The sequence below is a fragment of the Lepeophtheirus salmonis genome, chromosome 8 (assembly GCF_016086655.4).
Source record: "Lepeophtheirus salmonis chromosome 8, UVic_Lsal_1.4, whole genome shotgun sequence".
Lineage (NCBI taxonomy): Eukaryota > Metazoa > Arthropoda > Copepoda > Siphonostomatoida > Caligidae > Lepeophtheirus > Lepeophtheirus salmonis.
The window spans coordinates 36,411,256-36,433,921 of record NC_052138.2 but is presented as its reverse complement, the minus strand read 5'-3'; the positions used below and the strand labels follow the sequence as shown (position 1 = coordinate 36,433,921).

The 22,666-nt window shown below is 32.0% G+C and overlaps 2 protein-coding genes across 3 annotated transcripts; one reads left to right on the top strand and one right to left on the bottom strand.

Moving 5' to 3' along the window:
• The first annotated feature begins 8,500 nt into the window (after positions 1–8,500).
• Positions 8,501–11,334, top strand: LOC121122586 (maltase A3). Of its 2 annotated transcripts, XM_040717618.2 has the most exons (6): positions 8,501–9,035; positions 9,094–9,495; positions 9,555–9,877; positions 9,933–10,303; positions 10,375–10,611; positions 10,677–11,334. In XM_040717618.2, exons 2-6 carry the CDS (start codon positions 9,096–9,098, stop codon positions 11,278–11,280), a joined length of 1,935 nt encoding a protein of 644 aa, XP_040573552.1. In that variant the 5' UTR covers positions 8,501–9,035; positions 9,094–9,095; the 3' UTR covers positions 11,281–11,334. The 2 variants fall into 2 exon arrangements, with proteins under 2 accessions (XP_040573552.1, XP_071746687.1); XM_071890586.1 differs by lacking the exon at positions 8,501–9,035 and having other exon boundaries at positions 9,068–9,495.
• Positions 11,335–12,502: 1,168 nt separating this feature from the next.
• Positions 12,503–13,486, bottom strand: Sec20 (vesicle transport protein Sec20). The gene is made up of 3 exons (XM_040718352.2): positions 13,086–13,486; positions 12,845–12,992; positions 12,503–12,772 (listed from the first exon to the last, which is right to left on the bottom strand). The coding sequence occupies exons 1-3, from the start codon at positions 13,453–13,455 to the stop codon at positions 12,532–12,534; spliced, it is 759 nt and encodes a 252-aa protein (XP_040574286.1). The 5' UTR covers positions 13,456–13,486; the 3' UTR covers positions 12,503–12,531.
• Between the last annotated feature and the right edge of the window lie 9,180 nt (positions 13,487–22,666).

Genomic DNA, 22,666 nt, shown 5'->3' with positions numbered 1-22,666 from the left:
TTGGGATCACTTTCTTTCACAAGGATCCCAGGCCACCTTCTGACAGAGGGCATGAAAGCCAACAGGCTTGAGAAGTGCAAGAAAATTCGAAAAAGGATCGAAGCAAATGGGTCAATTGTGAAAATTGACCGAGACAAGAGTATTTTCACTGTTGATCAATTCCACAAACTCTGGAGCAACCGGTGGCTCACAGAAACAAAAGAAGAGGTCCAAGGGGTTTACCATACCAAATATTCTGGGGAAAAATTTTTACCGGCGTTGTGGCCTCTGATGGAAAGAAGATGCCTCCGTTCATTTTCAAGGCTAGATAGAAAATCGGCCAGGAGGCCTACTATAAGGTGCTTAGGTACACGTTCTTCCCATGGCTGAAGACAAACTACCCGGATTAACTACACGTGGCTTCAGGTCAGCGCCCCTCTTACACGTCCGCCAAGTGCTAAAATTTCTGCACAGATAAAAGGGTTCGATTCTGGTCCAAAGAGATATAGCCCCCTTCCTCACCAGATTTGAACCCACTTGACTTTTTTATATGGTACACTTTGGAGAGAGAAACCCAAAGGACCTCACACCCAAATGTAGACTCACTGAAGTCCTCCATAATAGCTTCATGGGACAAATTGTCAGGGAGTTTGTCATCAACTCCTGCATGGTCTTCAGGTGACGTGTAAAGGCTGTGATTGATAATGAAGGTGCCCATATTGAGTGAAAAAGTGCTTTTGCCTTTTTTGGAAATATAAAATTATTGATTTTTTTCTAAATCCATCTATTGAGTCCACGTTTTGCTACCCAACCCCGTAGATTATAAAGATAAATTAATTTTCTGCTAGCTATAAATTAGTAATCATAACATTCCCTTATTTTTTTAGAGTAAATATAATATTTTTAAAAGCTGTTTCACTCTTAAAAAGGTGGGGGTTGCTAAAAACAAATTCAATTTTAGCCCATCTTTGCGGATGCAACATCATCTTTTAAGCACTTGAGAAAATATAATTTTTAATTTCCGTCCAAAACCCCACCCCCTACACCAAAAATTAATTTTTCACCCATGAATGTTTAATTTTTTTAAATTATCAAATGAACAAGAAGAAATTCATGAATGTCGTGAGCATTAAAGCCTTTTTATTCTTAAAACAATAGTTCTATAAAATTTTAAGCTAATAAAGTACAATTTAAGGTCATATAAGTGGTCAAAGGTCACAAAACAGGCAACTTTTTATTAATTCTTATTTTAGCTTGTGTAATATAGGCCAATTTTTAGGCTGACCCGTTAATTTGATATTTTATTGTATATTGAAGATAAAGTCATGTTTGTAAAGTTTCAGCCTTCAAAAGGCGTTTTTGACCTTCATAGCCATTTGAAAATGACTTTTTTTCTGACATCCTCTATTTGTAAAAAGTTTAAATTTTAAATTTATGTTGCTGAATTTAATAAATTTTAAAAGATTTGTTGTTGAATTTCAAAAGTTTTGTAAAGTTCCTTTACATTAGTGATACATAAATATATAATCCTTATTTTTCATTTTGAAGAAAAACAAATTGTAGCCCAAGAAAATAATTCGGATACTCAAACGATCAAAATCATTGTAATGACCTCCAAATTGAATCATATATGTATCACAGCTCAGTCTTATTAATTTTTTTAATAAAGACTTTATATTTCAATTTAAAAAATTGTCTTTAAAAAAGGTAGATTTTGATTGATTTTTGATCAATTTAGTCTTTCAAATTTATTAAGAAATTTAAATATAATACGCTGGATAGGTTGCGTGAATATATATTACTATAACATTTGGGGGAATTGAAAATTAAATTTATACTAAAATAATTAATAATTTAGATGTCATGGTATTACAACAAGTTCAGAGATGTTTCATATTCAAAATAATTGATTAATTGATAGTTATATCTAAACTCATAAGCGAGTTATACATAAGGTGGATCCTTACCCACCTATAATACACCCCCCCACGGATTAGGAAAGTGCACCGCTTTTCCACAAAGGGGATCAAAACATAATGCAGCCACTATCCTAGGTATTATGTATTATGTTTTTCCACGGTCGACATGGGCCAAGGCTCATTTGTATAACCGATTTATATTGTTGTTTGCTGTCAATTCCGTTTTCTTACTTGATACGTCATAGCTATTTCATAATTTATTATATTTTATACATAAAATAAGAAATAAGGTGGTCCATTTCCAAAAGTACAATTTCTTTTTAATCCCTCCTCTACATCAAATCCCACCCACGAATAATTGCGTGAATGCAGCAATATCTCCACTTTGGCAAAACATTTTTAGTTGAAATTTTCTGTACTGGTGAGGTTCCACATGAAGATTAAGCACATCCAATTAGGATTCCATTTATTAATATTAATAATATAACTTATTTAAGTTAATAGGTTTAGTGATTATATAGAATTGTAATATTCCGTTTTTTAGTCTGTATCTATTATTATCTAGTAATATAGAAAAGAGTGTCTGCAGAGAGGGGCTGGAAAATGAAGGAATTTTAAAAATTACCATGTTGAAATAAATAATGTTTAATTAATAACGAAGAATAAAAAAATTTTTTTTAAAGATTTCTATTCAAATAAAATGTCATTCTGTCTAATTATGCAGCGAAGAAAAAATTTAACCCCCCTCCCACTCCACAATAAAAGAAAAAATATATATACATGTATCTACTTTTGCAGACGCCCCTGTATATTACATTACATTCTAAAAAAATCCTCCCATCCTCGGAGATCTCCATGGAAAAATCAACCACGGAGTGTACAAAAGTGAGCCTGTCACGAGAACCCCAACGATAAGTCGATATAGTAATTATGATGACAGGCCTATACAGAGGGACTCCTCCAACAACACCTGCACCCAAGAGGCCCTCACATCCACGTCCAGGATCTAGAGGGGTCCTTCTATCTATTCCTGTGATGTCTCAATAAGAAGCAACGTCAGGAGCAAGGCCAGCAGACTAGTTAAAAAGGCTGAGGCTAAAAGTAGTAGTATCAATAAAAGTCCTACGTCTCTTTGGGTAGTAGTAAGCACTCCCTCCAAAAATAACTAAATGGGAAAAGGAGGTAGCTAGGAGGGACGATAACTGGATCCGGAATGCTGTGACACGAGAAACAGAGACAAAAGCTGAGAGGAAGGGAAGGATAATAAAATTAAGAGTAATCGAGCAAGCAAATGTGAAAGGTCAGCACAGAAGAATAAAAGGTTGAAAAGGATTAGGGTAGAATACATCAGCCTCAAGAGTAGAGGTGAGTTTAGTACAGAGACAGGCAAGGTAACAGGAAGGATCAAAATGGATAGCAGGGATTTAGGAATTATTTTTTTTTGTCATAGAAAAACCCTTCTATCAAGTACAACGAACATCCTTGGTGAAAAGAACCACCCATAACAAAAATTTGGTTCTTTGAGGTTTAAGGTCGGTCAGTTGGTCAGGACATAAGTCAGGAGGTGAAGCACCAGGCTTCTGTTGGGATGTTAGTAAAATGAATCTCAGTCCACCAAAACAACCCTCGGAGCCACGGAATACTCTCCTGTAAGGCAAAAGTTCGGAGTCAAATCACTTCCTGAAGAACATCAGGCCCTACAACTGTGTGTTGAACATGACAAGCTTCCAGGCCACTGAGAAGAGGGTAGTGGAGTGGATGTCGACAATTAGAGTCGAAAGGCATTTGTAGTATGTGCCATCTCATTGTGTCAAAGGTTAAAGATAAGATAATGCAGTTTAAAAAATTAACTACTTACGTTAAATTTAAAATAAGGCTGTTTAAAGAATTAACTACATCAGTGGGAGAGAGCCGCTTCCAAGATCAAAAATTGACAAAAATATAACCAAAGAGACCGTCCAGACAATAATACAAAATTTCAAAATATGCAGTCTTCATTTCACAGAACATGGGTTCATCCCCATGTCAGTTGACAAGAAACATACACAACAAAGGTATGACACAGTAAACATGTATTCTTAAATGAAAAAGTTACTTTAATAATTTGAGGGGCGTTAAAAGATGATGCTGTTCCATTATTTTGCCTAAAACTCCCAGATTATCTGTTCTCAACCCAATCACCATCAAGACTCGCCTAAGCATCAACAAAAAGCCAAAGACTCTAACTCTAAAAACAAACTTTCTGACTAAAAAACAACTACTCCATGTAAAATAAAAAATTCTAAGAATGATTAATTATCGCTGCATTTCAATATGTATCTTTCCACAAAAGAAGAGAAAATAAGATAAAGGATTTTCGACAATAATTGAAAGTTGAGCGAATGTCAGTTCATGTTGACTATTTTTTTCTCGCTAAAACCTATAATCTCCTTTAAAAAAAGTGTGCTGACACATAATAGAGAATAATAAATAACAAGTACCAGGAATAATTATTTATTTTTTCTTTTATATGAAACAGAAAAGTTCAGAATTAATTTTAAATTTTAAAGACTTATCTTTATATTCAACAAAATATAGGTTAATAGCGGTAATACCCGGCATTGCCCAGAGTTATTATACGTTGACGAACATACATTAGGGGAGCTAAATCGATGATTAGGGTAGCCAAGACATCATATTAGTTATTTTTATTTTGTTAACATACCCTATTAGAACTGGGTGCTGAAATACATCTGGATAAAGTTCTAGATTGAAGGTGTAAAGATTTTTTTCGCCGCACCCGGTAATAACAGCTTGAGAAAATAATATGATTAGAGTTGAGTAGTTTGTAATGAAAAGAATTACCTTTAAAAATTAGAAAAAGAAAAACGGTTGTTGCGCCTGCTCTTTTTTCTTTTTTAGTCATTATTTTATCAGTCGTCGTGGTGTTAACTTTTCCACCTGAAGTATACATTATTGCCCATTTTTGATGTAAATTATTTTAAAAATGCATAAATATACATGTAGTCTAAAATAATAAAAATTATTTTCCCTATTCTAATTCTATGTTAAATGAAAAGGTTATTTAATTCAGATGTACCATATGTATTCCTCTCTATTTGTGCCCTTTTGTTCATTACAAACTACTCAACTCTAAATATGATGTCATGGAGCCAGGGGTTACTTTAGTCTCTAGAGCACTACTTGGCTAATCTTTAATTACACACGCTCGTTGTTAAACTCCATGTAAAGTCACATTTATTAAGTATAGGTACGCTTTTAATAAAATATAACATTAATAAAACTTAGATTCGGGTAATGTTTATTAGTTATATAATTTAATTCTTTTCATTTTTAATACGAGGCCCTCCTACGATGCTACATGCAGAACTCCTGCGATTTTCCATTAATATTACTAAATTGTTATTCCTTAAATCAAAAATGACATAGACATACTACACTTGTATTATTTTTTCTCACTCGACGGCACTTAAATTGAATATCGGTATCTTTTTATTTATTTTTTATGATAAATAGCAAGATTTTTTTTCCAAAAACAGATTCTTCACTCAATTCAGTCAAATTGTATTAACTCACTGAATACTCAAATTGGTAACATAATGAAATGCCCTAATTTCATTAATGGAAGGAAGCAAGAATTGATGTTATTATAAATATCCAAGAGTGTAAGTACCTAAATTAAGTCTTTATAAATAAACTTTCCTTTAATTGATATACCGAGTGGTCCATTAAAATTTGAGTACTTTGCATTTACAACAAGATATAATTTATTAAGTAACGATGGAATTTCAACACAATTAATACTATAAATGGATGTGTGTCTTTTTAGCTCTTTTAATCATTCATGTAACCGCACTTAATGACAATGATGGCAAACCAGTGCTGCCTGACACTAGCTTTGAGGGCCTCGGCGTTTAGATGATGGATACTACAAGTCTTTCCCTCGACATGTAGCGAAAAGTTGTAGTAGAGAGGGTTGGCAACAGGGCGGAAGAGTTCAAAAGAGTCTTGCAACGGAGGGAATGGGCTTCTTTGATTGTTGTTGTCAAAAGGGGCCTTTCCAACCTCACAAGGCTCTTTCCTCCACTTTTTTGATAGCTTTCTGGACAGTAAGGTGTGACACCCAGAGATCTCTTGTATGGATCCTCATAGACTTGAGGGGATTGGCCTGGCTGTTTTCTTTAACTCCTCTGGGCCCAGTTTGACCTTTTTGACAGAGGCCTTCTTCCTCTTCCTCTTTTCCGAATTGCTGATCACGTTCAACTGGCGTTCCAGTATAATTTCCTCAACTTGTACATAAACCAGAGCGCTCCCATTAATTTTGTTTTGTTACTAATTGTTTATGCTTTAATATATCCAAATATTAATTAATTTCAATCACCCAACCTTGACTAATTACTGAATTAGTAAGTGTTCAGATTTCAATGGACCACCCATCCGGTAGATAAATAAGTCGTAGTTGTCCATGGGGGCGAGATTAATATTTGTTAAAATCGGTTGTTATACATAACATTGATATGACGTAATAATTACATTAATAGTCAATTAATACTTCTCTTTAGTTGTAATTCCATATAACTTTATACGCTGGGGAAAAGATTCCATAATGAAACACATTTTCCAAGTAGGAGAAGATGAATTAAATCGTAGGTTTCTTAACTTTTGTATAATGAATTTGAATCTTTTGATTTGAAGTACATACATTTCATGTTATGCGATTACATATAAAGTAAATAATTTGATCAATTTATGTAGTGTACTATTATTAGTTAAATCATTATTCAAGCAATGCTAAGGTACGAAAACATATACCGGGTGCGTAATTGAAAACTATACATTTTGAACCTCCATGGACTTTTATAATGACCTTGATCCACTGTTGTAAGCTCTGACACGTGATAATAATGTTATTGGGGCTCATGGTGTTATAGTTCTCATCAATAGAGGCATGGAGTGCTTCGAGATTCGTTACCTTTGTCTGGTAGGCCCTGGCTTCGACATGCGGACAAAAGGAAAAGTCAAACAGTTTGTCATCTGACGAGTATGGGCATTACTAGGGGCGTTGCTAGCATTTGTCATTTGGGCGAGAGAGGGTTAGCCCTAAAAGTCATCAACATGGTTAAATAATTACTTATATAAATATTTTTATTTTATATAAGAGTATCTGTTATGTACAATTTACAATTTCTGTACAAGTTTCAACATGTATAAGCAAATTGTACAAGTTGCAATTTCTTCATGTTGAAATGCGATATCAGGGGTCTCCGCAGGAGTATATTTTGGGAGGAGCTTGGGCCTTTGAATTTTTTTTTGAAGAAAAAAAATTCAAAAACTACATTTTTTTAAAGGATTAATTGTTTTGGAAAAATAATTCAAATATTAAATTTTTATTTTTTAAATTCAAAAATCTAAAACTAGTCACAAAAAAATTTCATTAATCCACAGAAATTAATTGCCTAATATAAAATTTTTCGAAAAAAAAAAAAATCAAAAATTTAATATCTAATCTAACATTTTTTGAACCAAAATTCTAATGAAAAATTAAAAAAAAAATTAAAAAATTAAATTTTTAGAATAACATTTTTGAAAACAAAATTCAAATATTAAATTTTCTAGTAATTCTTTAGTTTACAGCCCCTTCACCCTACCCCCTGTGGTCGCCCCTTATTATTTTATTATAATATTGGTAGTTCTAATTTTACTTCATTTTAGAAATTAATTTCCAAAAATTGTAATTTTCTCTGAATAGAGCATAGATTTCTGATTTTTTTTCAAAAAATTCAATATTTGAAATTTCACTTAAAAAAAATTTAGTAATTGAAATTTAATTTTTGGATTTTTTTCGAAAAAATTATAATCTCTCCCCCCCAAATATAATCCAGCGGACATCTCCGGTCTCCACGTCAGTATTACTCTTATGTATTTTCGTAGTGTGTTCTCTAAATCAAGTAGTTAAACACTACAATTACCATTAATGGCCTTTTTGACGTTGTAAATAGTCTGGCTACTTGCCTATGTCTAGTTTTGGATCTCTGTTGGCGTGTGTTCCGGGCGAAGTAAAGTAGTAGGGATCTCGATCCTTTGTCTCTCTGTGTGGGCATTTTTTGATTGATTGTGTTAATTTTTTGGCAAGGGATGCCAATACACACAGTTTGTCAGCTGATGGGGGAATTAGCTATTCCTTTCATTCCCCTCTTTTTTAGAAGTGTCCAAATTTCAATTACCCACCCGGTAACTTTAATCATAGAATCAGCATTGAGCTAGCATTCTTTAAAAAAAGAAAAAAATAGACAGAGGAAGTGAACCTTTCCTTGAATTCTCCTTCCCCTATACAATGGGAAGCTGTTGCATGTAACATGTTACATGTATTATTATTACATTACTGACATTTGGGTTTCTTATTACCAAACAAGGACATTCATTGATATAATATTCAATAGGGTGCGCTATCTAGCATAGAAATAGACTTATAGTTATAAATAAGTAATTATAACATCTTATCCTTTCTACTAAACAGTACTGATTAGTAGTGATTGAGATTGAGAAAAATCCTTCATTCTAAGCTAAGCGGCAAGCTGTGTCATTAAAAATATTATATATACAGTCAAAAAACTAGATGTCACAAGTACTAACATTCAATCTTCATTGAATTCATTAAATCATCAAAACAAGATTCATATAAATATTCGTCAAAAATTATACTATAATAATAAATATTTGTTAATATGTATTTGATATCTCAGAATGTAAGTTTACTGAAAGTGTGCAAAGATAGTATCCAATTGAACTTGACAACTGGTCAATATATTTCATACCCTCTATAATAGAAACGAAACGAATATTTATGATAACACTCATTTTGTCCCTCCTAGAGTGTTAGAGCAAGTCAAGCAAGTCATTTTTGTGCTACATATGCTAGCCTATGCATATAGACTGTTCATACACTAGTTTTTCCCTTAATTTATTTTTATATTATTATGGCTGGCTACACTTTTTTTGTATGTACACTTGAAAAGTAAAGTTGTAGTTAAAGGTCGAACGGAAGTTGGAACACAGTGCTCGTTCAATTATCACATTAATATTCTCGACTGTGATTCTGTTGCAAGTTCGAAATCCATAAATTTAAATAAATTTGAGGTATTTAACATTATTATATAAAAATAAAATCCTTTATTCAATGATATTTTTCTATCAGAGATGAGCAAGGCAGAAAATGGGGGTGGAATGGCCCCAAATGAAGTGGATAGCCTCACAGGGAATGAAGGCAACGATCCCATGAAGGTTAAATTTGTTGGTAGGAGTGAGGATGTAGAGAAAGGGCGTAGAGCTCAAAATGAGAATAAATTCAAACCATTGTCTAAAGAAGAATTGGCCGAATATGCCAAAGATCCCTTTTGGAGTAAAATCCGATGGCTTCTCTTCATTCTATTTTGGACTGTCTGGGCTGGTATGCTCGTTGTTTCGATAATTATCATTGTTCTTACACCAAAATGTCCAACGCCAAAACCAAAGGAATGGTGGCAAAAGGCTCCTATCTATGAAGTGTACGCAAAATCATTTAAAGATTCAGATGGGGATGGATTGGGAGATCTCAAGGGTAATATATATTAATTATATATCTAATTTACGTAGCTATATAATTATACATTTTCATAGGTGTTACGTCAAAATTGGATTATTTAGCTAGCTTGGGCGTTGGCTCGGTTTGGCTATCACCCGTTTACAAATCTCCCATGGACGATAATGGTTATGATATAGCTGATTTTGAATCTATCGACCCTACTTTTGGTTCCATGGAAGATTTCAAGGAGCTTGTCGCTGAAATGAAAAAGAGAGGTCTAAAACTCATTATGGACCTTGTTCCTAATCATTCGTCTGATCAACATCCATGGTTTCAAAAGTCTATTGAAAAAGATGGAGAATATACCGATTACTATGTCTGGAGAGCTGGGGATTCTTCTACACCTCCAAACAACTGGGTAAATAAAAATAAAAAGATAATTTGGGTTAATTATAATTTTTTTTTTAACCTAGCTCTCCGTTTTTGGAGGATCTGCTTGGTCCTTTGATGAACGACGTGGAGAGTGGTATCTTCATCAATTCAAAAAATCTCAACCAGACTTGAATTTAAGAAATCCACTCGTCATTGAACGTCTCAAAGAAGTAATGAAGTTTTGGTTAAATTTGGGAGTTGATGGGTATCGCTTTGATTCCGTCGCCCATATGTTTGAATCTGAAGACTTTGCGGATGAACCTGCCAACGACGCCTCTAATTCTGATGATGAAACAGCTTATAGTTCTCTCCTCCATACAAAAACCTATGAACAACCTGAAAACTTAGATTTGCTTGCTGTATTTAGAGAAGTTTTAGATGAAAAAACTGCTGAAGATGAAACTAGTCCAAGGTATACCTTTTACTCTTCGTATATCATATATATTTGCATTATGTTTTAACTAAATGACACCCTATATTTAGAATTATGATGACTGAAGCCTATACTGATGATTTGAACAAATACTATGGACCCAATGGAACCATTTCTCACATGCCAATCAATTTCAATTTAATAACAGCATTCAAAGATAAATCAACTGTTTCTGCTAAAGCCTTACATAATGCCATCATTCCATACATTGCAGAAGTAAAAGAGGTTAATCACACATGGCCTAACTTCAACTTAGGAAATCATGATAATCCCAGAGTTAGATCCAGGTATTTGCTCAATTGATATTGTAATTGCCATCTTGAGTCTTTTATAATTCATATTTTCCCCACAGGTTTGGACCAGAGCTCATCGATGGGATTAATATGCTTGTTATGCTTTTGCCAGGAACACCAATTACTTATTATGGGGAAGAATTGGGGATGGAAGATCTTTTAGAAGTTCAAAATGATCCAAGAGATCCTGAACGATCACCCATGATTTGGAACGATCAAGAAAACGCCGGTTTCACAAATGGAACGCCATGGTTAAAGATTACAGATAACTACAAATCATTGAATGCTGAAGTTCAAATGAATGACCCATTGTCCCACTTTTCAAATTATAAAGTACTCGCAAAATTAAGAATGAATGATGCGGTACTATTAGGATCATTTGATCCTGTTTTGGAAGGTGATGTCTTCGGATACTCCAGGATTAAAAAGGGCAATCCTGGTCTAGTAGTATTGGTTAACTTTGGCGAAGATAATGCCTTAGTCGATCTGCACGAAAGAAAGTTTTTCCCAGACTATGGTACCATTTCTATTGTGTCTCAAAAAGGGAGTAACCTAACCCAAGAAGAAAATGTTTACAGCCCAGGCAATCGTGTTTATTTCAATGATGTCAAACTGGGGCCAAAAGAGGGAATTGTTATCTCGTTTGTTGCTAAATTTGTATAAAAATTTAGAACTAGTTTCTATGAAATAAATAATCATCTTATTGCATCACATAAATGTTGTATAATTATTTAACTCAACACTTGGTGTACTGTTGGGGGAAAGTTTACATACGTAACATGAAATATTACTTAACTACTTAGATTATGTAAAATATTATAATATTTAACTATCACGAACACGCTATCTTGAAAATAGCAAATGAAAGAATAAAAATATTTTATTTATATTTAGCTTGTTTATGTCAAAATTATAAACTAAAACGATCTACTATAAATATATAAAAGGTAAACCTCTAATATAAAACCTCCTTGAATACAACAGTATTTGTTTTTTCTGATCATTAGATTTAAATATAATCAAAGCTGCACCCCTCTTGACTTTCTTGAAACCGTGACCGTGTGAAAATACTGATTTTGGTAAATATAAGCAATTTTTTCAAATATTTAATCATGTGATTAATTTATTGTCATTGCTAACTTTCCATGCTCCTTCTCCAACCATAATGAAGATACATACTAAGATTAACTCGCTCATCATTTTCCTAATTCCCTTTTTTAATTAGTGTTTAATATACGTTCTGTTAGTAGAATAATTCCTCTTTTTGGAATTTTAATTTTTTTGTGGCATTTTCAAATCAATAACCCATACCTTAAAAAAACTTTGAGACACGGGGAATCGACCTTGTTTTATAAAAAAATCAACTTATTGGCAAAAATCAAACTTGCCCTCCAGAGCCCAGGAATCTGGCCATTACATACGGCCTTACGTACGTAGCTCATAGTTCTATACAAATTTTATTTATTAAGTCTGTATCTGTCTCCGTTTTTGAAATAAATCCGTTTTTACCATTGTTTTTCTAAGCGGGACATCACACACACAAATTATTTTAATACTACGTAGGATGATATTATGGCAAAATGAATATCAATTTCCATACGCAAGGAAGGCACGTATGATCAAAAAGCACAACGATAAAATAATCCTGAATGTTATTATGAATTATTATGGAAATTATATTTTAATAACACAAATCGTCCATTTAGATTTGAATATCATTTTTCAAAAGATAAATGGATAGATGCGATGACTACTACATGATCAAAATTACTAATTTATAATTGATAGTTGTATAATGCTCGAACCAAGATTTGAATTCAAACATACCTTGGTATGTATCATAAAGCCTAACTTAACTTGCAATGAAAAACAATGATGGTCATAATAAAAAATAATCTTTTATGTGAAATAAAATTAGAAAAACATTCGTTTACGAACAATATAAAATACTATAGCGAAAAAAAATGCCACAGCAAGGAATATAAGAACCCTGTCTGTCACTTCACGCCGACCATATTTTGTGATGAGTTTACGCGACAATCCTAGTGTAGCTCCAATGCCTTTATATTCATCATTTATTTCACGGACTGTTTGAGAGGATTCTTGGAGATCATCAAGTGTGAGTGAAGAGCGCTCAACTGTTGACGCTAATTGCCTATTAATAAATAAAATATGGGATTATTCCGTTAAATAATTATCATATAAATAAGAAATAGGTTTTTTTGACCTTGCAATAGAATTGAGCCTATTTGTAACACCAGAGGTTTCCTTCAGAATGTCTAATGTTTCTTTTTTACTGCGCTGACGAACAGTAGAATTCCCTAAAGGAAGTGGAGAGGCAGAAAAGAGATCATCTCTCTTGAGTCTTTCCAACTCTATAGAAATAAATATGTATATATTAGTAATAAAGATAAGACTCAAATGCTAAATAGTAAATTTGAATCCTCCTTGGTCCTTGTTCCACTGACCTTTAATACAACTTAAATTTGCCTTTTTGAAGGTCAACAAAAGAGACTCTAACTGACTACGATGTGTTTCCACGTCCCTTCGAAGCATGGAACGAGCTTCAGGATCTCTTTGATTCACAGATAAATGCTTCAATTCTCCTATCAAACTACGGATTTCCTCCAAATCTCCACGTACGAGCGAATTGAGCGTTTCCATGGAGCTGTTATCTGTGACATCATAAAAGGCATCAATTCGGGTCTTCACCTCAAGTGTTTTTCGTACAAGAGCCTCTAAAGTGGATTTGACTTCTCTACTACTTGAGTACACAAGTTGTTTGCTGCCAGAACCCATGGAACCCAGGCCCGCCGTTTCCGAAACCTTTGAACTCATCTCTCATTTATTTACATTTTAAATGTGTGACGTCACTTTTATGTCACGTCACAATATTGAAAATATGCGCTTAAGCGTATGGGGCGCATGTGCGTAGGAGATTATTTCCTTTCACTCGCTAGCTTGCTATTATTTTTCTTTAAATAATATAGTATATATTAATGCAGTAATATTTGGACATTTAATTAAATGATCATTTTGATCTCATTAATTCATGTAAAGATGATTTATAATATGAATATAATGGATATAGTTTAAAAATAATAATAATTAACTAAGTTTTCTTATTCATAATTTTTTCAAATAAATATAGACATACAATGTTAATGTAATATATCTTTGAAATATCATTTGTCTGTATAATTTTTCCAAATATCAACGAGTGAAATTGGAAATTCAACAATCAATAATTGGAACAATCATTTTACAAATGTCTATAATAATATGTCATTACAACACTGTATTTGATCAATGATTTAATGAAAAACGAGTATAAGGGTTTTGTGATTCCAAATATGTATATTTTTACGTGAGATTTAGCATTCATTATTGTATTATTAGTTGTTACTAATATTGTAATCATTATAATTAATATAATAATTTCATAACATATTTTAATTTGAATGTATTATTCAAAAGACTACAATGAAACATATATTTAAATAGTTATGATTTGATGGTACACTACGGGCTATTATTTTGAGCTAAGAATTACCATTGGCCCAAGTGAGCTTTTCACGGGTATAACTAAGAAAGAAGCTTACTGGAAAGGGATATTGTCTTAATGGAATTCATGACAAAAAAAATTTAAAAAAATAATTAATCAAGTCTTCATCTCTGATAAGTTTTCCTATTTTTACCCCATCCAAAACACCGTTTTCCAGGAAACTAATTTATATTTTTCAAATGTATGAGACATCAACTTCAGTTGAAGCATTCATAAAAGAATGCTTCAACTGAAGTTGAAGAGCATTGATGACATTTGACCAAGCCCTAATTTTGAAGTTCCAAGATGATTTCAAATTACAACAAAGTGATGGAAAATATAATTAAATATGTTTTTATAATTTAATTTGATATTACTTAGAATGTTTTAACAAGTTATTACTATAAATTGCAATAAGGATCAACATTTATAAATGAATTTGAAGCAATTTTAGAGTTGTCAAAATACTACAAATACCTATGTTCAATAGGAGATCTTACAACAAACGTTAGAGATCCGCTTATGGGTCTTTGTTTACTAATATTCGTTTGTAAACAAAACCCACAGAGAGTGGATCCGTCTTGTGGCAAAATAATACAACTCTCCGAAGGATAATCATGGCTTTACCTCGCTAAAGAGACTTAGAGACTCTATCTTGAGCTTGCTAATACAAAAATACCCTATGTAATTTCTTGTCAGCTGTCAATTCACTTAATAATAAGCTGTTTTATAATTGTGCTCCGTTTCTAAAAGGATGGTACAATACAATTTCTTGTTGATCGTTTGTCGTTTATTTATATACATCTTGGCCATTTTATTATTTCTATGAAAAAATGTTGGAAATTATATATAAACACAAATGTATTGATACGCTTTTGTAATAACATTATAATACAGTATCGATAAAATACCATGTAGGATTTTAATATTATGATATTAAATATAATTCATTTTTTGAAAATTGTGGGGAAATAATATGGGCCTTTTTTCTTTTTCATCTTTGAGGAAGTGTTGCGTCATACAATAAAGGTAACGACGTGTAATGAAGATTTAAAATAAAAGATAGAGTGATTATCTGAAGAACTAGTTGACGCCGCCAAAAACGAACTATTTTTAAAGATGGCTTCTTATAAGGTAATATTATTTCATTCTCAGATTACTCCTTTGAACAGGGATGTTATTCAAGAAATTGTTGAGATATAAGAACTTGAAATGTATTAGTAAGGAAGGCGTTGTGTTTTTTTAAATAAAATTGACATTTATTAGTTCATGTTGAAAATACTCTTATCTGATTTTTCAAGAAGGGGGTACCAAGAAGAAACAACGTCTGAATGATATTGCTTTTAAGAACGTGAAAACGATTAATGGAAAGATGAATTTGGGGATATTTTGTCTCGATTCCGTAAGAAGAAAATACTTAGCCAGAATATCCGTCATGAGAGTCTCTATAGATATGGGAGTTGGGAGGAGGTGAAAAAGTATTATACCAGGTAATTTCTCATTAATTCCAACTTGAGGTAGACTAACAAAGGTACTTCTTGTCTGGTCCTCGAAAAGAAATGGTAGATTGAAAGGCAGCTATGATTCCGTTCTAGGATTTAAAAAAATATCAATTGTTTCAACAATTCTTTAAAAAATATGACTTTTTTGAGTGACAAATTTTTTAGCGACCAAAAAGTGTTGGAGTGAGTAACGAGTATTCAAGCGAATAGCGAGTATTCAGGCGAGTAACGAGTATATCTCGTAATTCATCGAGTTTTGTTTTTTTAGAAACTCGAAAATACTTATGCAGCAAAATTCAGCTCGCGGCACATCAAAATAAAAAATGTAGATAGTGTTTTTCCATTTATTCCATATTGATTAACGCTATATTTAGGTTTTCTAAATATTCTTTATCGTAATATTCCTGTATTTGGGCTCCCAATGACGTCATTTGCGTCGCCAGTAAATTTTTAGTGGGAACTGAAAATCTTTTCTGACTAATCTTGCTATAATAACATTGATTTTTGACTTCGTAATACCAGAGAATCAGCTGCTTTAATTAATAAAAAAGTAAACTTATTAACACAGCTGAAAGTAAAGTACACTACATCTTTGTTTCTTTCGAAAAAGCGAGTTTATGAGCATAACTGTTAAAGTTTATCTCCATCTAATCAACAAGATTTTAATACTAATTTGAAATATATATGAAAACATTTTTCATTTAAACTAGATACTTAAACTGATCGTTTCTATCTATGCATAAAGATATAACTGTCAATAAAGATTTTGCATCCCATGACAAAAATTGGCAAAACAATGTGTTTTTGTAGGTTATTTCATAGGATGAATTTAGGTTTCAATTTTTGAACGAGTATGTACATGATTTTATAATGAATATCTCAGAAGAGATTTTCGGATATCTCCTTAAATACAGTAAAAACAGAGTCATGAATATCAAGAAGAAATACTTTAATAGGTTAGTTATACATAACTTTTAACACATATTTATATATATTACTCCAACTATCTTAAGTTAAATGGAAATATCCCAAATCTTATCAAAGTAATATCAACAGATTATTCGGTGTGGAAAGTTTCACAATAGTAACATGGATGCATTTATTTCATATTTGAAGGGATATTAATTAATATTAAAACTTCAGATTACCATTATTAGAAAAGACGGATAACGTAGAAAATCCAATAATTATAAGCTGAGAAGTTTTAAAATATTGATTGCCCAATGTATTATTAGTATCACTCAGGCTTGTACCCGTTCACTCTTTTTCCGTTCAATCGTTAATTTTGTAAAAACTTTCAGTTCGACGTTCATGTGTTCATTTCCCCTCCCCCTTCATTCGTTCATTTTTGAATAAATTTAGTTATTCATTTAATATTTATCTAGTATAAAAAGTACAACCTAGTATAGTACCATTATAGTTGGGCCAAGTTGGAACAATAAAACTAGGGGCTGGTCAGTCTTTAATTCTCAGACTCAGTCAGGTATCATTTTTTTATTTTCTGGCTGAGAGAGAGGCCTTTAGAATGTATTATCTGCTAGAGGCACTGTTTAGTTATTATTTGCAGATATAATTAGGAGTTATTATTTTATCTACATAATGTTACTTTTTAGAAGATGCTCATTCGAGGTCTGGAAGAGGGACTTAGCTTAGCTGGAGAAGATTTTTATAATATAGAGTTTTGTTAATCCACTAATTTGTTTATTCGAGATCAAAGTTGATGATGCTTATTCTGCGTTATTTTTTCATATATGATTATTGTAAAAACATATATATTTTATAATTAAACTATGGAGTCCAAGTTCATACCTCTCACAATAATTGACCATTGTATATTAAATTATACATTTATAATTATACTATTAATTATTATAATAACAAGTAATAAATCATAAATATGTCTCTTTGGTGGGATATTCAAAAGAGGAAAAATTCTGGAATAAAATAATTTCTTCTTTCCCCACAGCTATTTTATTTTGTGAGACTAAATGTTCAAAGCTTTATATTAGACATGTTTCATCATTCATCCTCTTTATTATATTCCAGTCTACCTCAGTAAGAAAAATAACAGACTGACGTTATATGAATAACGACATCTGGCGAAAAAATCGAAAAACGCTGTACCATTATATCTTCTCATGCTAATGGATGCGTTTTGTTACTTGTTTTAAAGATTTATTCTTGGGCCGAGAAGTAATTTTAATACCACAGGGTGGTCCATATAAACTATAAAATCTTTTAGGCTTATAACGAGCGAACTGGATGAGATGAAACCAAAATTTGTGTATTATATGAAAGCTTCATTTAATGACATTCAATAATTCATAATAAGACCCGCATTTCTTGATAACCTCGTCCACACGGCGTCGGAAGCTTTTGCAGGGCGGGTAGACCTCGTGCGGATCTAGCTTTCCTATATTACTGGGTTTGCACTTTTTATTTATATTCCTTCCATGGATGGAGTTGTCAAAGGAAGAAATTACACTTGCCAACAAGACAGTACATCGCCCACATGGTGAAAAAAGTACAGCATGTCTTGGCCACAAAATGTCCTTACTTTTGGAGTCGGATTTTTGACTGCAAATAGCCCAGACCTGAATCCATGCGATTTCTATCTCTGGGGGAGGGTCGAGCATGAGTTTTGTGCCTAGTATCAATCGTCTGTGGAGGCCTTGTAGAAGTTCTGTACAAAAGTAAGGTGGATCTGCACGAGGTCGTTCGGGACTGCCAAAGATTCCAGTGGGTGAGGTTATCAAGAATGGGGGATTATACTTTATCGAATTATCGATGTTTTATCGAAAATCCTCCTAAATTGGCTCCTCTGCGACGTCACCAGTACTACTTTTGTAAACAAAGGCAAAGAAATCTCTTATCGACAGATCTTATATATAGTCACCTTGGTTATTACTAACCTTCGAAAGACAGCTGTCAAAATTTCATGACAATCTGTTCCTTAGGTTGTGAGTTATTTTGCTAAGTGATAATCTACTTTTGTTATTTTGAATGCAATGGGTCAAAAACAATTTCGTGTTTTAATTTTACACTACTTTTTGATGAAAAAAAAAATACTGTTTAAGCTAAGCAATGCCTTCAAAGCTGTTATATGGATTCCGCTTTATAAAGCGTATAATAATGAAATAAAAAATAAAAATAATTAAAAAAACACGTCAATTTTGAACGGAAAAAGTGTTTTCTTTGTTTCTATGTCTTGTATATGATGTTATTTCTTTATACATTTTATATATTCAATAAAATAAATACACTTTAGAAGATTTAGTTCCAACTGTATCTAGAGATCAAAGTCTGTATTACTTTACTGTACAAAAAAGAATAAGGAACATCTTATTGCACATTAGTAACAAACCAGGCATTAAAATATTTGTACAGACATATTTTATATCCTGTAACCGTAAATTCATTGAACCGTTATTCTTTTTCATTTGAACAAACTAACAACTTTCATTTTACAATCAATCATAACGTTAATTTTGGAGAGGCTCATTAACATTACAGGAAGGGTCGAAGAAAAAAAATATTTTTTATAGGTTCTGCTTATGTAATTATTTCATTCATCCAGAAGAACAATACATTTTTTATACTTATAAATATACTAGTGATAGAACCAGCATGGTCCAGAGTTACTAGGCGTTGGATGAAAAATACATTTTGCTCTAATAGTTAGTGATAGGAAGATTTAAAAAAAAATCCCGAATTTTTTTTTTTATTTAAAAAAAAATTTAAACGTTTAATTTTTTGAAAAAAAATCTCAAATTTAGAATATGATATTTAAAATTTATCAAAAATTCTCGAAAAATTTAATTTTTTGGAAAAAAATTCAAAAATCAATACCTGTTCAAATTTTTCGGGGAAAAAAATCAAAATTCCACTTCTATTCATGAAAAAAAAATTCATAAAATTCAAAAATTCATATAAATAATTTTTTTTGTAAAAAAATTTCAAAAATCCACAGCTGTTTACAAAAATTATACTTTTTAGTCAAAAAAAAATTACAAAAATTAAATTTTTTTGAAATTTAAAAAACAATCAACAGCTGTTCTCCAAAAAAAAATAAAAATTGGAAAATTAAATTTGTAATATAAAATGTTTGGGGAAAAAAAATCAAATATTATCAAAGCATTTGTCAGTCCCAGGAACGATCCTTATCGGTCTTTGATGGTAACTACAACAACTGAAGTGAGGCAGTTACTAACTATGTTCTTTCAGCTGTCCAACATAACTTCTTTCAAGAGTCAAGAAAAATTAAGTTTAAAATAAGATGTGTGTGGCTAGAAATTATTACTATTAGTTTTTTCGTTTTTATATTCTTCAATCCTAGCTATGAGTGAAGATTAGCTATAAAGATAGCTAGAACCGTAGGAATGAAGGACAAAAGTATCAGTCTTTAGGGCCGTTGAATGGCAAAAAAGATTGGACGATATATATATATATATTGAAAGAAGACAAATTAGTCCTTGGACTGATCTAACACTAATACTTAGTGATTGTCCGATGATGTTTTTTGCTGTCCCGTTTTTGGAAATTAAAATCTGAAGAATGAATTTTCTTTATCTTAGCAGTTGTCAATATTATTTAACTCCGGAGTAGTGAAAATCCTTTCCTAAATAGATTCAATTATGTTCAAAAACCGATTGAATATTCATGTGTGATCATAAAAGAGGATTTGTTGCGGAGTTATACTTATAAGTCCTTGTTGGACTCGGTGTAGAATTGGGGATCAACATCGTAGTAATTCTAGCAAATGTTTTTATTTATATCCTTTTCTCCTTCCTCCCTTATGACAGTTGATTGTAGGTGATCTAATATACAACGTCTTAAACATTATTCTTTCTCTCTTCCAAAACATTATTCAAATTGTCAGGTTTACCATTTTGATTCTTGGTTTCTTTTTTTAAAAGTCCCATTATTGTACACAGTATATTATATTTTTTATTTCAACACATTTCATTAAGACGACTAATGTATAGCCAGTCCTTATTTATTCGGTTGTAGTCTTAGTATCGGTCCTATCTGTCCTTGAGACTGATCTTTAAGACTGTCAATCCTTTGGATTGTAAGTAATAGAACTGATTAAAAAAAGAATAAAAAAAGTTGAGTGACATCATGAAGTTCCTAATTGTACAAAAAATATTTAAGAAAAGTTTGAACAGTTTTGAAAAATATTTAGAGGTAGCTCAATGATTATTTACTTAAATACTGTCTACATATATCTTAAATTAAAACTTTTTTCTTAAAGAAATAAATTGAGATTTCTGAATTTACAATAAAATATATTGTATAACTATTTCAAAAAAAAAGAAGAAGAATACTTATATATTCAAAATAACGTCAATTAAAGTTGATTGAAATTTAGCTCATGAGCCTTTTTTTATTTCTTTAGTCTATTACAACCCAAATGGTGGACTGATAAACATGAAAATTTGCAGTTATGTGCAGTTCACTTTAAATAATAATAAAAAAATAGTAACCATGACCTTAGTGACCTTTTTATGACCTTTCCTGGGAAAGTGACCTTATTAATTTAGTTTTAACACACAAAACCAGCAATAAAAATCTAGTTCATCATAGTCGAAGATGGTACCAACGGAAAAATATATCATTTGTGTCATTCTTTTTTTCTTGATGATTTGTCAATTACCTATATCATTACTTCTACCTCCGTATTGCAAGAAGACAAACTCTTAGCCCAGCGAGAAAAAGGATTCCAAATCTTAATAGAACTGCAAAATTGATGGGTTACCTCTGTCAGTTTCAGGAAATGAATTTCTACACTATTATTGGTGGACAAACTTTCATGTGGGACGGGGAAGAACAAGCCAATGCTGTATTTAAAGCAATTAAAGAAAGGGATATTGGACACTACATCAAAGTAATGTGGTTTGACATTATAAGTTCAAATACCGGCAAAAATAATGGAACTTGTGTTCTACTTTAAATGTTACTAGGCAAAAAAATTCTACCATTTGCTTGTAGACAGTATATAATGGAATTAATTATTGGAACTGTTTTCCATGAATGTATAGGTCCCACATCTTCACCAGATATCCCTCTGTTCAAATTTTGTCATCAATCAACACAATTAACTATAAACCTAGTACTCAGATGAAGAGATGGTCAGTCTTTTGGAAGGCATACGAGATAGGACTATTGAGTTTGCAAAAGATTATCTTAAAAAAATACATTTTCAAGTGACGAAAATAGAGAATTATTAAAACTATTAATTATATTTCTTGGTGATACCTCTGAGCTTGGAGTTAAGTTCATGTCACTTGATGATATGTTCCATGCCCGTGGGCTTTCAAAAGTGATATATAGTCACGGGATTTGGATATTTAGACTAGAATTCAAATTGACTCCAAAGGAAGAACTAGGATTATGTAATGTTTGTGTTTTCCTTCTAAGAGTATACATCAAAACTTGGGGCAATGCATCTCAGGCCATCAATACTCCTTTGAACGACCTCAGTCGAACGAAGTTGTTAATCGAATATTATCCAAATCTACCTTATGCGAATTTACCAAGCATTTATAGTATTTGTCGGAGAAACTCATTAGACTTGCTTTCTTGGATGACAGAGTAAGTTTAGCTACAAAAAGAAAAATGCTTAGCTCTCTCAAAGTTAAGCACAGAAGGCTAAAAACTTAACTAATGATATTATACATAAAAATATTGAAGACGACTTTGTCACGACGCAGTCAAACAAATAATGGAAATTTTGGAGCTGCCTGATAGTTTTTTATAAGTTGACTTAGCACTTTGGTATTGTAGGGCCGACTACATTAGGCAGAAAAAAAAAAGATACTTCGTTCTACATATGCAAGATCTTGCTGAAAGAGGAGAGCACTCATTACAGAATATAGTGGGTTAATAACAAATCACAAGTCACAAATTCAATTTCTTCTTCAAGTTGTGGAAGACCATCGAAAGATCTACCCAACACCATCAAGAAAATACTTACCAAAAGTCATTAGCATTTTTTTAAATC

What these genes read in the sequence shown, in the direction of transcription:
- LOC121122586 (XM_040717618.2), top strand. Translation starts at nt 9,096, where the DNA reads ATGAGCAAGGCAGAAAATGGGGGTGGAATGGCCCCAAATGAAGTGGAT. An exon ending in CTACACCTCCAAACAACTGG is followed by an intron (nt 9,878 to 9,932) that starts GTAAATAAAAAT and finishes TTTTTAACCTAG; the next exon opens with CTCTCCGTTTTTGGAGGATC. An exon ending in GAAGATGAAACTAGTCCAAG is followed by an intron (nt 10,304 to 10,374) that starts GTATACCTTTTA and finishes CCCTATATTTAG; the next exon opens with AATTATGATGACTGAAGCCT.
- Sec20 (XM_040718352.2), bottom strand. Translation starts at nt 13,455, where the DNA reads ATGAGTTCAAAGGTTTCGGAAACGGCGGGCCTGGGTTCCATGGGTTCT. An exon ending in AAATTTAAGTTGTATTAAAG is followed by an intron (nt 12,993 to 13,085) that starts GTCAGTGGAACA and finishes TTATTTCTATAG; the next exon opens with AGTTGGAAAGACTCAAGAGA. An exon ending in AGGCTCAATTCTATTGCAAG is followed by an intron (nt 12,773 to 12,844) that starts GTCAAAAAAACC and finishes ATTTATTAATAG; the next exon opens with GCAATTAGCGTCAACAGTTG.